This window comes from Patiria miniata, unplaced genomic scaffold, assembly GCF_015706575.1.
Source record: "Patiria miniata isolate m_02_andy unplaced genomic scaffold, ASM1570657v1 HiC_scaffold_24, whole genome shotgun sequence".
Classification (NCBI taxonomy): domain Eukaryota; kingdom Metazoa; phylum Echinodermata; class Asteroidea; order Valvatida; family Asterinidae; genus Patiria; species Patiria miniata.
The window spans coordinates 2,342,737-2,359,902 of record NW_024037063.1 but is presented as its reverse complement, the minus strand read 5'-3'; the positions used below and the strand labels follow the sequence as shown (position 1 = coordinate 2,359,902).

The 17,166-nt window shown below is 39.6% G+C and overlaps 3 protein-coding genes and 1 non-coding gene across 4 annotated transcripts in view; 3 read left to right on the top strand and 1 right to left on the bottom strand.

Moving 5' to 3' along the window:
* The first annotated feature begins 1,688 nt into the window (after positions 1-1,688).
* Positions 1,689-9,174, top strand: LOC119731798. Its single transcript, XM_038205071.1, has 10 exons — positions 1,689-2,022; positions 2,969-3,061; positions 3,311-3,426; positions 3,730-3,837; positions 4,478-4,639; positions 5,852-6,047; positions 7,707-7,799; positions 8,112-8,230; positions 8,662-8,772; positions 8,990-9,174. The coding sequence occupies exons 1-10, from the start codon at positions 1,890-1,892 to the stop codon at positions 9,155-9,157; spliced, it is 1,299 nt and encodes a 432-aa protein (XP_038060999.1). The 5' UTR covers positions 1,689-1,889; the 3' UTR covers positions 9,158-9,174.
* Positions 9,175-10,690: 1,516 nt separating this feature from the next.
* On the top strand, positions 10,691-12,743 carry LOC119732722 (protein GLUTELIN PRECURSOR ACCUMULATION 3-like). The gene is made up of 2 exons (XM_038206371.1): positions 10,691-11,097; positions 11,571-12,743. Exons 1-2 carry the CDS (start codon positions 10,827-10,829, stop codon positions 12,272-12,274), a joined length of 975 nt encoding a protein of 324 aa, XP_038062299.1. The 5' UTR covers positions 10,691-10,826; the 3' UTR covers positions 12,275-12,743.
* Positions 12,744-13,091: 348 nt separating this feature from the next.
* On the bottom strand, positions 13,092-13,232 carry LOC119732732. Its single transcript, XR_005271594.1, has one exon. It is a non-coding gene; the product is annotated as a U4 spliceosomal RNA (small nuclear RNA).
* Positions 13,233-14,120: 888 nt separating this feature from the next.
* The window catches only part of LOC119731638 (Golgi-specific brefeldin A-resistance guanine nucleotide exchange factor 1-like), a 34,758-nt gene continuing 31,712 nt past the window's right edge, over positions 14,121-17,166 (top strand). Inside the window, exon 1 of the mRNA XM_038204837.1 lies at positions 14,121-14,269. The gene's annotated coding sequence lies outside the window, so the exon portion shown is untranslated. The remainder of the gene's footprint in view (positions 14,270-17,166) is intronic.

Below are 17,166 nucleotides of genomic sequence, written 5' to 3'. Positions count from 1 at the left end.
AAGGTTTAATGTTTGCAGATTGGGAAGATGAAACTTCATGTGTTGATCTCAATGTGCGCAACTAATTTTGAAAATTAAATAAAACAAGGCTTTTCATGAATTCATGGTGCCTATAGATCGTTCTTTGTTAGAGCTATATTTTAATACTGAAGATTTCAGATATTCATCGTCGTATTCAACAAACTTTGCATGTAGGTCTGATTACAGATTTCAAAAAGCGACAATCTAGATAAGTGTAATTTGTAGAATTTATTTTGCCTCCTGATGAGGTAGATGGACTTTTCGTTATTCTTCTGCTTTTATTCATGTAAATATTTAAGAAAGATTTAAGATGGAAAACTCATCGTTTTATAATTAGTTAATTTAGTTAATGTGTATTTCAAAGGTATTTCATTGCATACATTTCTCCGGTGTTATGATCACGTAAGCAGACTGAGAATTACGTTACTTTTTTGAACTCGCATGAAAAGGATTTATATTAAAACTGAGATGATAGCTTACTTTTGATTGATTGTGTTTTCTGTTGAATAATCCGGGGAAAAAAAACATGTTTGCAAATGTACAAATTAGTGCGTTGGAAATGTTATTTCGTCGCGTGGATACCACGCACAAGAAAAGTCCCCCTTCTAGTGAAGGGTATTTAATATTTCATCATGTGATGAAGGGCATGTTTTATGTAAAGAGTTAAATGCCAGTATCGTGATTTTCAGTATATTCCATGCACGCTGTCACTTGGGGCGCCGTATGACTCATGGAGCACTGTTATTAGGGGTGGCGGAACGCTTTCAAACTGGGAAGGGGGGGGGGGACACCAAAAAGGGGCACTTGCTCAGAGAAAGGGGCACCTTCCGTCTGTGTGAAAGTGGAGGAGAATAATAATGGTCGCGTTCATTTCGCTATAAACCTGTATGACCTGGAACAAATTATGAATACGTCGTCCTTGGTCTTTGTGTTTCTTTTACCTACTTATGAAGTCATTAGACCTTTTTTATCGCGATAGGGGAATGCTGCTTTTGACCATTTTATTTGCGTGAAGAGCACTACTATTATATAGGCCTAGGGGCCAGTTTTCCCTCTTGAGAGGGGGCACAATTTTAACTATAGATAATTGTGCTTTCGAGGGACAGTTTTCCATCTCGAGAAGTTATCGCGAGAGGAGCACTATTGTTTTTGCTGGCCAATTTCCAATCACGAGAGGGGCACAATTTTGTTATTGCGGGAGGGGTACTTGTGTTTTGAGGGGCAGTTTTGCATTACACGATGGAGACAATTTTATAGCGCCGGTGGCGCGATCATATGCTTTCATACGTGTGCATTTCAAGGGCAGTTTGTTTTCATCTCGAGGGGGCCTATTTATAACCGCGAGAGGGGCACTTTTGTTGGCCTAACATGAACCATAGACCATGGAGTTACTCGGGAATAGATATTTCACTGAGTTTTGTGGCGAAAGGTAGTAGGGCCTACCTTGCTCGCGGGCAGGGTGTGTGGTCCCTTTTTCAGACAGTGTGATTAAAATGACTACACAATCTAATATATGCGCTAACCTGCGCTGCCAACGTGGCTTAATCAAACCCAAACCGGTTAAACCCTTTCGACTTTGTAAAATAAATATTTGCTCTACGTTGGTACCATGTCAAGCATCATGTTGGCCCTAATACTGAGCCGGGCTCATTAGACGTATGGTGCACTTTGTGCGAGTGGGCGTTGTGAGAGGATGACAAATAGAGTCCTTTTACTACACAGAAAGTTACGTAACAAACGAAACGTGGATTATATCGGGTGAACAGTCGTACACTGTGCCGTAGAGCAAGGAGCATTGTAAGACATTTCATCTTGAGATCAACGTCCAGCACGGTCCATCACTCGGGAGCTCGCATCCGCTCGTCATCATGCCGTCTTACAAACTCACCTACTTCGACATCCGCGGCCTTGCCGAGACGGCACGCATGCTGTTCGTGCTCGCTGGAGAGAAATTCGAGGATGTCCGGCTAACATCAGAAACATGGCCAGCAGTCAAACCAAGTAAGGCTCAGTTTTCTTTGAAAAGTATCATCAAAACGTGAGGCTGATGGGTAGTGTAATAACCCCAGCCGTGGAAACTTTTTGGATTCACCCTGAAGTCATTAACCCTATATTATATCATATTGCGTCGTATCTTTCATATTTTTTTCCTGTTGCACCCAAAACTTTAGAATGTTGACGTACGTAGAGAATACCGCGAATGATTTGAGATGAGACGGCGTTAAAACCATGGCATTGCGGGGTTATTGGAAGTCCAACCCTTGCACTAAGCTTCCAACTCAGTCGTATGGTCGTATAGTGCAGACACTCAGAAATTCTACGCTCCCATTGAATAGATAGAAAGTTGACGATCACCAAAAGATCATCGAAAGTATACCCCTCCAAAAATGCTATAAAAAGGCAATGCAACCCGTTTTGCCTACTACATTGCAATGGAATGGATTGATATTCAATACAATTGTAAAATTGTAGGGTTGGCCTTGCTCATAGGATTAACGCATACCTCTGTGGATTTAAGAAACACGTCTCCCTTCATTCATAATGTTAAATGTATTATCTCCAGCGGCTTGTCCGAGTCAACAAGCGATTACGTAATCATACGTGGCTCGTGGAACTTTCCAGAACTAACGGTAGACGCTTAATGCAACTTGTGCTTGTATTGTTGACATATAATTATATACCCCTTATATACCAATTAGTAAAAAGTCTTCTCGCCAATATTGGAGCCCAACTTTGCTTCCATGGAAACCCAACGCAACATTGTGCATCATTGTAATAATGTTGTAATGGGAATAAAACTTCAAGTGATTTTTGTTTTATAGATAAATACTTCAAAATGAACATGTTCACTGTGTTTCGATACTTAGGGTAATTAAAAGGCCGCGTTTTCCAGCCGAATATACTGACTTTATTTGGAGATATTGATTTGTCTTTTGTTGTTGAACAGCGACACCTTACGGCCAGCTCCCCCTGCTCGAAGTGGACGGTAAAATGCTTGCCCAGTCTAAGGCCATCTACTACTACCTCGCAAGAGAATTCAGTAAGTTTTGAAAGATCAGTAATTGTTCTTTTGTTTCAATCACAAAGTACGTGTTAAGCAAGGATCGTGTATTGATTAAAGAATAAAGTTGCAGCCGACAACCGTTGGAGCAACAACTTTAGATCATGCTTGGATAACAATAAAACAGTTGATTTTTTTAAAAATATTTTCCATGCAAAGTTCGACCGCGAAGATCAAAATTAAAATCAATTTGAAAAAAATGTGATTTGTTTTAATTGCGTCTCTCAGAGCTGTACGGTGCCGACAACTGGGAGAGTGCCGCCATCGACATGGTCGGCGAGCTCCTGTCTGACATGATGAAACAATTCAGCTCATACCGGTTCGAAAAAGACGAAGCAAAAAAGGTGGGTATATTGTATAGAGACCTACGAAAATTCATGGAGAAATAACATTTACCATTAACTACACCGCGTATCAGTTGCGCGGTGAAACAAATTTGACCTGGGTCATTAACAATTCCTCTTACTACCTCGTGCAGGGCCTGACGTTTCTTTGGGAAAGTAAATTGAAAATTGTCCCACCTCCAACTGAATTGGAACAAAGTGCTAAAACGCAACCTTGCGAAGTATTCTTACTTGCAAGTCTTCCTTATGGTTCATGTATATTTTCCTTTTAAACTTGACCCCATTTGTCTTATTCTTTCCCAGGCTGAATTTAAAACGAAGTTCGACGAAGCGCTGCCTGTGGGTCTTGAGAGGCTGGAGGGGGCCCTCAAGAAGAACAAAGGAGGAGACGGTTTCTTCGTCGGTGACAAGGTGGGTGTGGCTTCCATAAGATGATTTCCCAACTTCGGTATTTTTTTTTAAAAGAACCACCGACCCAGAACATATTCCTAGCAACACTTTGCAGACCAGCAAAATGCTTTGTGGATCTTCCATGATTGTGTCACGGGTTATTTTAAGAACACAAATATAGGTCATGAAGCAATGTGAGTGTTGTGTTGTTGGCAGTCATTGCTGATATTTATTTCACCCAGAAGCTTGAATCAATTTTTGGAACCTGAACTTTTGAAGGCGATGAAAAAGGTGGATTTTTAGTCTATACAGGACGGAATCGCAACTCGGAATCATTAATGGGAACCAATAGCAACGAACGTATTATTAATGCATATTCATCATTTGATCTTCATCACAACTCGGAATCATTAATGGGAACCAATAGCAACGAACGCATTATTATTGCATATTCATCATTTTGATCTTTATCACAACTCGGAATCATTAATGGGAACCAATAGCAACGAACGTATTATTAATGCATATTCATCATTTGATCTTCATCACAACTCGGAATCATTAATGGGAACCAATAGCAACGAACGCATTATTAATGCATATTCATCATTTGATCTTTGTCCAACTCGTGTTTGTTCATCATATTTGTTTTGTATTGCAGATCAGCTTAGCCGACATCCAAGTCTTCAACTCATTCGAGTATGTCGTGCAGTATGACGCTGCAGCGCTGGACAAGTACCCTAAGCTGAAGGCGTGGCAGGCCCGCGTGGCTGCTAGCGAGAAACTGGCGCCCTACTTGGCCAAGCGCAAAGTCACTGAAATGTAATTGTCAGTTTTCAGTGTCCCATCTCATGAAGATGTTAAGCATTGACAAATGTCGCTTATACCACAAGCAGCTTGCTGACCAAAATGTCATTAGATGTATATTGGAATAGACATTGGTTCTTCATGCTTGTAAATTTGTAACATGTTTTCTGCTAAGCTATATTTGAAATTGGTCCATGGGAATACAGCTTAAATGGAAGGCCACTTTTTGGTATCAAATATTGACATTTTTAGACGACAATGCAGTATTAAGCTAGGGAGAGGCAGGGGTTACAGAAACAGACGAAAGTGGAGGGTAATGCTAGCAATTGCAATAAGCATCACATGGGGAAATTGAGTAAGACATTTATGATAATATTGTTGCATAAAAAGTCAAGTAAAATCAAGTTTTACATCCACACTACAAAAGTCTCCAATTGTGTATTTTATGATGTCTGCACGTCTACAATCTGTCCTCATTGCATCCCCCATCACTGTAACTATTACAGAGGAATGAAACTTTTAAAAAGGTATTATTATAATAATTTTACTATCTACGACTGCGCCGTGACTTTATCTAGGGCGATATTTTCCAATACAGGCCTGAGGGCGTAAATTTGCGTTGTCAGATGAGAGAGGTGTTTATTCGTTTGAAAAATAAAATAAAATGACGCTCCATGACATTTAGCAAAAGGTTCACCATCTTCAAAGCCGAGTTCCTTCACGTGATGGGAATCTTTGCGGAGACGAAAACTTTCCTTCGACTCCTCCAACGACTTGACAAAATATCTAAGCCCCGTTTTGCCAACTCGTTTTACCCAGGTATAGATAACTTGTTTAAAAATGAAAATTTGTTTGAAAATAAAAATACTTTGACGATCCATGACATTTAGGAAAAAAAAGGTACACGATCTTCACAGCCGAGTTTCTTCACGTGATTGGAATATTTGTGGAAAACTTTTTTTCCTTCGAATCCTACAATGACTTGGCAAAATATCTAAAGCCCCAAATTCGCCAACTCATGTTACCCAGGTTAGCTCATGCATAATTCATAGCAATGTGTAATTCAGTAACAATACACTATACGGCATATGTCTATGGGACATTATACATATTAAAGGAGTGATAAGCCTACAGACAAGAGAGACTAGACAAGGTATTACGTAATAAAATTAGTAAAATAAAAACAGGGGCCGATGTTCTGGTGAACTCACTTCAACTTCAGCGGTGAGCGAGAGAGCTGGTCCATCTAATTTTGTTTCTAGTGCAATTTTTGAGAATCGCCACAATCACGATGCCTTCTTACAAACTCACCTACTTCGACCTTCGTGGCCGCGCAGAGCCAATCAGAATGCTCTTCACAGTTGCCGGGGTCCCGTTTGAGGATGTGCGGGTACAGTCGGCGGACTGGCCTGCCATGAAAGCGAGTAAGTAACACTTAAAACATGAAAGAAATTCAAAACTAGACCTGTCATTTGGTAAACAATTAAGGAGTTCTCAATAATTACCTTTTTTTCTTTAGAATATTTAGTAAGATAACACACTTCAGTAGAATTTGAGCAGTGTTCTAACTATTTTTTTAAAGGAGATAAACGTTTTCATAATTCACAGAGCGGTAGTTTTAGAGGACACAATTAAGGTACAGTAACATATTTCCAGTCATTTTATTCCAAAAAAATGTCAAAATAAAAGAAAACCTTTAAGTTATGATGGAATTTTATTTCGATTGATATTTTCAATAGTGTCATCTGTCAACCATCTTTTGTACGCGTGTGTGAACACAGACACGTACACGCATCAACAAGACGACCTGTTACACGGTGCCTTGTGGATGAGACATGGGTATAATAATAGGGAACAAAAGATTGTAAACGTCTTCACAGAGCAATTTCTATAGGTGAAAACGTCTCCGCAAGGTTTTTTTTTATCACGAAATAGATATTTGGATTTTACTCGAAAACCAGGAATTTCCAAGGTGTTGATTCGTCGCAAATTGAAGTATTTTATGTAAGGGATATTAAGTTCGAATTTCAGCCCAGGAAATTAATGCTGGTTAAAATATGAGCATTTTGAAACCACACTTTCAAACTCGAAAACTTTAGTACACCAGAGCAAAGAAATGACTCCACAAGGATACAAATTCCAGTATGGATGTTCCGCAGGGTTTGTCGTCAAACATGGACTTTTAAGTTGAATCGGTAATCGGGGAAGTCACGCAGTTGCATTTCTTTGGCTTCTCCACCAAGTAAATTGGGTCCAGTGTTTTGTAAGCAGGTTCTTTTTTTTTTTGCTGTGTCATTCCGGGAACCATTGATTCTGCTTTTTGTCCATCAATAGTACTGGAGTTGGGTCAACAATCGATTATGTAATCGCTGAGCTTACTTGCAAACACTGTACGGCGAGTGGAAGCCAATAATGGAAAATGACCAATGACTCGACAATTACTAGATACGACTTGTAATCGTGCAGTTGGAGGAGTGTCAACAACAGTGTGCTATATTCCTACCTCGATGGATACACTAAACAACATGCATGACAACAAATACCAGACTTTCTTCTGCTAATGATAATAATATGCGTTGCCTGCATATTAATTTCCAAAAGGCATCATATAGTCGCTTTTGAATGATATAAGTTGACCAAATTTAAGCTTAAGGACGGTTGACCTAGAAGAGTCGTGAAACTGAAAGGTTATGTATGATCTCGGCTACCAATACGTCCATTGATTATGTAGTATGCAAGTTGGGCTAGAAAATACACATGTACGAAAAGTAGGCATTCTTGTATAAGAAGTAAAGAGTTAATTCAGTATCCATATTTTTATGTTCAGGAATCACTTCGGAGTTTAAAAAGAAATCAGAGCCTCGTATTTCCTGTGGAGAGCATTGTATGATTGGTGTAAAGTGAAAGGACATTTTTTTTCTGGTAACGCAAAATTTATGTATAGGCAAAAACAAAATGACCTGTACCTATGGCAAAACTAACTATCTCTATTCAATTTAATTGGATTAATGTCAAATTAACAATTCATATTATTTATAGCAATTCACAGATGCAACTGTATCGGTATGTATTTTTTTCGACAGAGACACCATTCGGCCAAATGCCAATGTTGGAGACCGATGGCAAAGTACTACCCCAGACCAGAGCAATTTTGTACTATGTTGCAAGAGAGTTGAGTAAGTTATAGTTTGATTCTTGTTGGTTTTGGTGACATGATTATTAAAACTCTGAGTAGAAGATGAATAATAATAATGCAAATTGTGGCAATGAATTATTATTTAAAGCAGATGCTTCCGACTTTTTAACAAGTTCTCAAGAAGCTTTACAGCGGAATTTCATTTGTAGAAGATGTGTTTTATTTTTACAATAAGGGGCCTATAGCGCACCATCCACCTCCCCCCTGCCATTTTTCTCACCCAAACTGTCACATGACACTCTTTTATCCCTTTTGCTCTTTTTGTTGTTGTTGTATGGCTGTCGTTCTCCAGAGCTGTACGGTGCCAGTAACTGGGAGAGCGCCCTCATCGACGTAGTCGGAGAGCTCATGTTTGACCTCAAGAAGCCTTTTGCGGAAACAATCTTGTTTGAGAAAGACGAAGCCGTCAAGGTAAACTTTCCTCTAGATCATAGCATTTTCATTTGTCGGGAGCTTTGTTTTTGATAATTTTCTTATGAGGATTTGCTTTAATTATAAATATTCATTATATACCATGGAGGAAGGGAAATATACTCCAAAGACAGAATAGGCCAATTTTGACCGAAAGGGGGCGCTCTAACAACTGAGATAATTTTTGTTGAAAAAATAGTTTACATATCACGTTTATCGCAACATATTTTCAAAATAGTGACTTTATTATTTTAATCTCAAAATTAAAGGTTCCATGTTTACAACATGGTTAAAACGACGTATAAATACAAAAGGATCGGTGTGTTTGCTGCATGCCACATACCAAACGTGTCAAAAAGTTAAATTCAGCTGCCGAAGTTCTTTCACAAGCTCGTGGTTTTTTTTCTCAAAAAAACAACAACTGTTTTTAGGCTGCAAACGTTAAGAAGTTCATCGGTGAGACATCGCCCCCAATACTGGCCAAACTCGAGGAACAACTAAAGAAGAACAAAGGAGGAGATGGATTCTTTGTCGGTGACAAGGTATGGGATTTTATTAGAACTGAAACCGAGGCTATTAGAGCTAATTACCATTGTATGAATTTGTTTAACGTTAAAAACAAAGCATACAAATGAAAATCGTTAGGAAAGAAAAAATATCATTTTTTAAAGAGCATGGCGGGGTTTGTCTTTAATATCATTTAATCTATTTCCCCCGTGAACTGATATAACAAATCAATTTACCTCAACTTGATTCCAGATCTCTCTGGCAGACGTCATGTTCTTCGCGGACATCGATTGGATGCCTTTCAAGGACGAGCCGAACTTCGTGGCCAAGTACCCAAAGCTGAAGGCACTACGTGCCCGACTAGCTGCCGACAAAAAAATGGCGGCTTACTTGGCGAAGCGTAAACAAACACCTTTTTGAACTTTGCATTGAGTCTGGGACATAATCATTGTTTCATTTTTAGAATAAAAACAAAAGCAAAGTATAATGTAAAATGATGTATAAACATTTATTCTTACATTGAGGCTGAATTTTGCACAATAAAACATTGCATGGCTATATATTTCGTGATGTTATAGTTAGAAAGTGCAACTTTATCCATTACAGTAAAAAATATTTCATTTTAAAAGGCATCGGTAAATATGTAAGCCAAATACGGTTATCTTTGTAAAGTTGGAAATTTGCTTTCTACTTGAATATGCTACATAATGTGAAAATTGAGCAACAGCTATGACAATAAAGGGTAGTGTAGATTGCAATAAATAGTAAAAGACAAAAAGAATAACACAAATTTAGCTTTGTCACTGTTTATATTTTGTTGTAATGAATACCGACCATGGCGGTAGGAAAATATTGATAAACTTTTAGGGCAAAAAAAAATTAATAAGTCGGTCTCTGGTCAGCGCGCGCGTCGATTTTAATCATGCGCGTCAATCTTTTTTTCCCCAAAATGTTCCGCGGTAGCTCCAACAGCGCCCTCTATTGCCGCTCCTCCTCAATTTTGTTTTTACCAAAGAGCACCAAGGAATGGGAAATTGCACCAAGGCAAATGATCGACACCAGTGGAGGACACCAGTGTACATGAGGACACCAAAAAAAAGCAAAATAGTACCCCACCATGTCTGTACAATCCAAGCTTGAAGAAGAAGAAAAAAAGCCAAAAAAAACAAAAACCCCACCGCGTCCCCGTGTCAATTCCGGAACTTTGGTCTGACCAGAGACCGAATATATATATATTTTTTTGGCCTTAGGTGGTCACATTCACGGTTCGACGAACGATCCGGCCCTTATCCTTTTGTTAACCAGGTGCGTACATAATTTCCCCTCCCCCACACACTCAAACTTTTTGACCCGGGTGGGCTATTGGATCACACCCCTCCCCCCACTTACGTATTGTGGTGAGAAACAAAAAAGGCGAATTTTGAGGTATTTTTTTCGGCGAACTTCACAACTAGTCTAAATAGCATTGAAAAACAGAGAAACAATGTATACATACAAAAGCTGGCGCGTATGTAATACATAAGACGCACATATCTAAATTTAAGCTAAATTTGTATTACTGTTCAATTTGTATCATGGACAGCACCCCCGGGCCCTGGTTGTGTCCAGCCCCCCCCCCCCCCCCCCCCCCCCCCCCCCCCCCCCCCACTGGCCCTGCGCTTTTAGCCTTGTATTTCCTCGGCCGTAGATTCCAGGCACAGATTTACGCCACTTCTTAAACCCTTACAATTTCCCTCAACTATTGTTCGATTTCTCAAAAAGGGGAAAAGCTATTTCAAGGCTACTTTTGCGAAAGCGAACCAACTGAATCCGAAAGAATCTAGATGTCAGATAATTGTAACGAGCGCCCCCAATAGTTGACGGTGAATAGACAGGTGGCATCGTCATAACCATTGATCTCCATATGGAGATCAATGGTCATAACTCTAGTACTGATTTCCACATCAACTTTCGTGGGGCAAGGAACTAGACTCCTCAGCACTGGCGACATGTAAACAACAACAAACGGAAAGTGGATGTCGAAGTCGAAACCATGAAAAGATTATTCGATCAATATTAGACCTAAAGCACTAAATCTCCAAAATCAGAGATGGTACTGCAGTGCACCAAGGTAGATATTTCAGGTGTTGTTCTCCCGTCCCGAACGAACCACGCAAGCGCGTTTTGGGACGGCAAGTTTTTCGTCCACGGAGGAAACGGCGACAGCAAGTACGACAAATGCCTGGGCGACTTTTGGGTGTTGGACACGGTGGGAATGACCTGGTCACAACCCGAGACATCGGGGGAAGGGCCTGGACCGAGGTGCCATCATTCGATGGATGTTATACAAGGAAAACTGTGGATTTTTGGAGGCTGGACAGGTGCAAAAAATGAGAACAACATTAGCATGATTAAGAATACCAATCGGAAAGAATTTCGTAAAAACTAGTATTCAGACGCCACTTTTTTTGGTTGTGTACAAAGTCTACGGACATGGAGAGTCGAGTGTATTTTTGAAGAATTTTCCAACAAAATTCTAAATGTTTCTAAGTCCAAGGTCTTTTCAAAGTTTTTGCAATGACTGACCTTCATTGTATGATGAAAAAAAGTGGATGCAAAATTCTTTCCAACCAGTCTTTTGAACATTTTAGAACCAAAAGAATAAAAACACTTTAAATTAGGGAAAACCGCTAAATGCAAAGATTTGTAATTGTCCCTCTTTTATTCTCATGACAATTTTCATGAAACAGATGGCACACACTAAAACTGCAAATTGCCTTAAAATAACATAGTTTTAAATAAAGTTGTGTGAATTTCATGACATAATTTTTTGTTCACTTATTTTATGCAACAGGCAAGAGGCGATGCAATTTCCTTCACAGTCTGGATCTAGCTACGTGGCAGTGGACAGACTGCACGCCCATAATGTCAGCCGTAGATACCCACTCCAGTCATGCATCAACTGTCCTCGATGACCACACGATCCTCGTAGTGGGCCGAGGAGAGACAGGAACTCATGCCAAATATGGATGCAACATCGACTACCTAGACACTCGGACGCTCAAGTGGTCCACTTTCCCAGGAAGCACAATATCCCGAGCCGGGCACAGTTTAACTTTTGTTCCAAGCGTATCAACAAGATATGCTTTTGTGTACGGAGGAAGGCAAAGACATGAGACTGAGCACATTGTTTGCAAGGTAGAGCACCCCTTGGCACCAGTGTATTCTTCGAGTTTTCCTGAAGAAGTGCTGAAAAATGGGAAAAGGGTCGAAGTACCCCCAGGGCGAAGTTACCACAGCGCTGTGGATGTCCATGGCGTTGTTGCCATCTATGGAGGTTTCATCCAAGGGAAGTCCGTCAGGGGTTTGCTGGATGGGGTCAACGAACTTTACCTCCACGATGGACGGAATGGGGCGTGGCTGGTGCCCGAGATGAAAGGGGAGTGGCCGAGGAGGGCGGGGCACACAGCGGCGAGGATCGGGGAGAGCAGCATCGTCATCTTTGGAGGAGAACATTCTGGGAGGCAGTTTAATGACATCCATGTTGTCACATGGTGACGTAACCCAACTTGAGTAATTCAAACTGAAACATGAATGCCATGCCAAAATGCTCTTGCCAATTATCTGAAATAGTTTCTGATAGGTCAGTGATTTTTATGTATTCTCTTGAATGGCTAGCTTTTTAATTCATTGTTTTGGATGAGAAATATGCAAATAACAATGTAAATATAGTTATATTTCTTCTGTTTCATCCTCATATTTGTGCAGATATCAGAAGTGGTGAAGTATAGTGAGACAAAAATATCAAAATTTTTAAATGTGAAAATGACAAACATTTCATCAAATACTAATTTTATCATAATATGAACTTGGTCTGTCTGTTACCAGAGAATCTGATGGATCAATTGTTGTTTTGAGACAAAACAATACTGAAATATAAATGTGTTCATTAAAACCTTATCGCCTAATGTTTGTTTGAATTTGATTGCTCTGAAGATGTATTTGAATAAAAAAAATTAAAAGTTTACAGACAAGTTGTCCGTCTCCTATATTTGATACAGGTGCTATACTGTCATTAAATTATCGAAAAAGTTAAAGCTAAATTTGTTTGCTATTTATATTTCATATCAGGTATCGAAGTTATGTATAACTACAAGTATGTCTCATTTGTAATTAGCTCACAATTGAATTCTTGGGGGTGCAAATTGGGGATTGTTAAGGGGTACCCAAAATGGCATTAACCCCTATAGAAGTTTAGAACATATTCGAAACTCTGGAGAGAGCGGGCATAAGGTGGGGAGGGGGTTGTGCCTCCCTCGCCCGATGTATCAATGAGTTATATCACTTCCACCTATTTTTTGTTTTAATTATTGGGTCTCCTTAGAGACCATCAAAAATTGCATAAGCCGACGGTATTTCACGTCGTCATTGCGGGGTATTGGGATAAGTTTTCAACTAGCAATAATCGCACCTCGGATGGACCTCATTGGTTACGATATCGCCTCTGCGCAAAGATAACCCATTGAGGTTACTTGAGGTCGTGAGACGTTTGTCATGCTCCGTGAGAATCACAGTTAAGGAGTGGCTTTTACGTTTTGGTTTGTTTTGCGCATGCGTGAGAGTGTGTCCACTAAAGTGGAACACTGGGAACTACTGAACCATTGAACCGAACAAGGAATACCTGCAGGGCTAGGGTGTATATATTGTATTAAATCGCGGGGATGGGAAAAAGACTCGCAACCCCCCCCCCCCCCCCAACCGAAGGGCTTCCCCCAGTTTTGTTCTGAAGAAAAAAATCCTGCTGAGTTCGTTTAGGAGTCAAGGTATTTTGAGAAAACCTGAATATCCTTGGGGTTACGTTTGTGCCTTAAGATTTGAGTGGTGCTCTCCTAGAACGCTAGATGCAAGGTACACGCGCATTGGATAAAAGTTGCACACTTGAGAAACTTTACAGGGACGCACAAGGCGGGGTTGTACTTTGGGGAGGGGCGTGGCTTCACATATTCCATACTCTGATGTTAAACAGGTACCCGTTGGAAATATTATCAAGGTTTTTGTGTAGAGTAAGAAAACTAGGAAAATTATAAAATTTGACGTAAAAAATTCGACTTGAAAAACATAAAGAAACGAAACGCAAAACATTGCTCATCTAGCTTTCATGTATGAGAGTTTGATGCTAAATGTTAATAGCGACCTCTATCGTTTCTAAAAACCAAAGTAAAACTAACGAAAAGCGCATTTTTCGCGTTGGTAATCGTATTACATAATGCTATTTACTAAGTTAATCGACAGAGTGCCAGTGATTTCCAACGTCAGCTTATTTCGTCAGCTACCCTGACTTCATATAATTTTACAGAACGGAAAATAGAATTGGATTCTGTCTATTGTGCATATGTCGTGGACATGCGCACCACGTCATTCACATCTACGATGCAATTTCTGTGCTGGATCTATCGACGTATTCACTCGCTGAACGTCAAAAATCTGCTAGTGGTTTTCTTCCCTTTTTAAAGCGGAACTCCCATTTTCTTGAAGAGGCGAAGAAGACAAGGTGTGAGTATAACGAGTACAGATGTATTGTTGTTAAAATATAATACATTTATTCACTTCCCGTGTGATTTTTCCCTGTGTTATTTAGAATCGTTATTTACCGGTAGTGGTACAAATAGCGGACACAGCCGGCCTAGGCCGGCTAGGCTCGGGCTCATCAGGCACACACACCGCGCCACACATTCCAAAATTTGTATCCTTGTGGAGACATTTCTTTGTTCCCGTGTAGTAAAGTGTTCAATTTTGAAGGTGAATTTTCAAAATGCTCTTATTTTAACCAGAATAAGTTTCCTGGGCTGAAATTTGGAATTAATATCCCTTTTCTAAAACTCTTCCATTTGCGACAAATAAACATACCTTGAAAATTCCTAGTTTTTGAGTAAAACCCATATATCTATTTCGTGAAAACCTTGTGGAGACCTATTCATCTATAGAAATTGCCCTGTGGAGACCTTTACAATGTTTTGTTCACTATTGTGTGTGAGTCTCCACAAGGCAGCGAATTTGTGGTCGGCCGCAGATCGCTCGTTACGCCAGTGGGCGGTATCGTGCTTAAGAAAGAGGCGTAGGACTAGGTTTGTCGGTTTGTGTTAGCCCCATAAATGTGGCCTATTTACTGGACTACCTCCGTAAATAAAGGCCACACTTGGAACATGGGAAAGATTCCCATATCTGGCCATCATTAATTTTCCTTTAGTTTCATCATGTTCAGCATGTTGACAGTGACTTATCATCCATTAGAAAATGATTAAAACAAGTCAAAATTGGCTGGGAAAATATTGAAGTAGTTACTGAGAAAACACTTGGACATTTTCAGACCAGTCTCAGAGGGTTTGTGCACAGGGTGACAAGTGATGGCCAGATATGGGAATCTTCCTAGACGTCTATATTTTGTGTAATTTCCACGTTCATTTTGCACACGTTACTAGCGAATCTAAATTCCAACATAAAATTACACAAAAAATATACATCATTTATGGGGTTAGGTTTGTGTAAGAAAAAATGTAGTATCCAGATGCCACTTCTTTGGCTGTGTAGTGTGTACAAATAAATTTAGAAATTAGAGTCATCTCAACGTGAAATTAGTAACCTACCTCAGTACCTGCCTACTCAACATGCTCAACAGGAACTAGAACCAGAGTGCATGTTCAGGAAAGATTTCCATATACGAAGTTCACTCAACAGTAACACCCTGTGTACAAACCCTATGAGATTGGACTGGAAAATTCTAAGTGTTTTCTAAGAAAATGCTTGTATTTTCTCACTGCTCAAATTGACTTTGATGACATGAAATTGCTATCTGGGGCTTGTTAGTCAATACAGAGGAAAATTAGTGAACTTATATGGAAATCTTTCCAAGAGTGCTGCTTCTGATTACATGGCATTTGCAAACAGGGTAGGTAGGTAGGGAAATTATTTTTTTGGCAATGTTTGTTTTTACTATTATATGGCGGTGTCTGCATTTAGTCAAACTTTCAAAGGTAGAAGGTAGTAATTGATGATTTTCAGGTTTTTTCCCTCATTTCCCCCCAGAAATTAGGGTAGGGGCTGTCAAAATAGGGTAGGTAGGATAATCAGAAACCGAACTATTATTTTTTTGGCCTTATGTCATTAGAAATAAGATTCATGTCTTATCATCATTTTTGCAATGACTAACCTTCATTGAGATGATATATGAAGAAAAAAGCTGGCGTCAGGTTGCAACATTCTTTCTAGCTTAATTAATATCCTAGCTTGGTTTCAGAACAGTGTTGGATTCATGAGGAATAAAGACGCATTCAGTCAGAAAGTGAATACCATTGAAACAAAGTGTGGAAAGATGAAATACAAACAATTGTATACCTTGTGTAATACAGCAGTGAACGCAGTAGCACAATGTACATTGATAATACATGTACATGCAGTTTAAATTGTAAAAGTCACTCATCTGAAAAGTGCTCTCAAACGCCAAGAATTAATGATGCATTGAATACAAATGCCATTGTCTCTCCTACCAGTCAGTCTGATCTTTTTGGGATTCAAGGTGAAATAAAAAAGGATTTATGGTTCAACATTTTGAAATGTAAGTGACCAGTGTCTTAATTTTACTTGAAGTCAAATCTGACCGTATTCAAGACGGGAAAAGTGCTGTCCTGATTCCTCTATGTACATTGTACTGAACTGGTCAAGACTGTGGGTTATCAGTGTAAATTGGAGTTATTTGTAAAATTGGAATTAGGCCCCCCCAAAAAATTAGTCGGTCTCTGGTCAGCGCTCGTGTCGATTTTAATCATGCGCGTCAACCTTCTTTTTTTTTCAAATTGTCCGTGGTAGCTACAGCAGCGCCCTCTATTGCTGCACCTCCTTAAATTTTTGTACCAAGAAATGGGGAACTTGCACCAAGGCAAATGATGAAGGGCACCAAGGCAAATTATGGAGGACCCCAATGTATATGAGGACACAACAAAAGCAAAATATTACCCACCTTGTCTGTACAATCCAAGCTTGAAAAAAGAAAAAAAAAAGCAAAAAAAAAAAAAAACCCGCGTCGCCGCATCAATTCCGGAACTTTGGTCTGACCAGAGACCGAATTTTTTTTTTGGCCTTACATGTACGCCGTTCCTCTCTGACTGGCACAGCAGTCAAAATCAATCAAGTGACTGTTTTAACAGTGAAGAATTCCCTTGCTAATTTTGACTGGAGGTGATTGATATGGCAGCTGTACCTACCAGTTACCTCTTTTGTCTGTTGATGGAATTTGACTGTTTACACAAATGTGATCTGACTGTTTTTTTTAACTACATGTAGTCTGCATAGAGTGCATGGCAGGGGAAGTGGAAGAAATTCTGGACTGTCTGTGACTTGATCAAACAATATGAGGTTTTTAAATAATTAGGGCACATATTAAGTGGACTGATCTT

Bases quoted from the DNA above. Each gene is read 5' to 3' on its own strand.
- LOC119731798 (XM_038205071.1), top strand. From the start codon at position 1,890: ATGCCGTCTTACAAACTCACCTACTTCGACATCCGCGGCCTTGCCGAG. The intron at 3,062-3,310 runs GTAAGTTTTGAA...TGCGTCTCTCAG, and splicing joins CTACCTCGCAAGAGAATTCA to AGCTGTACGGTGCCGACAAC. The intron at 4,640-5,851 runs TAATTGTCAGTT...CTTCAGCGGTGA, and splicing joins AGCGCAAAGTCACTGAAATG to GCGAGAGAGCTGGTCCATCT.
- LOC119732722 (XM_038206371.1), top strand. From the start codon at position 10,827: ATGGTACTGCAGTGCACCAAGGTAGATATTTCAGGTGTTGTTCTCCCG. The intron at 11,098-11,570 runs GTGCAAAAAATG...TTTATGCAACAG, and splicing joins GATTTTTGGAGGCTGGACAG to GCAAGAGGCGATGCAATTTC.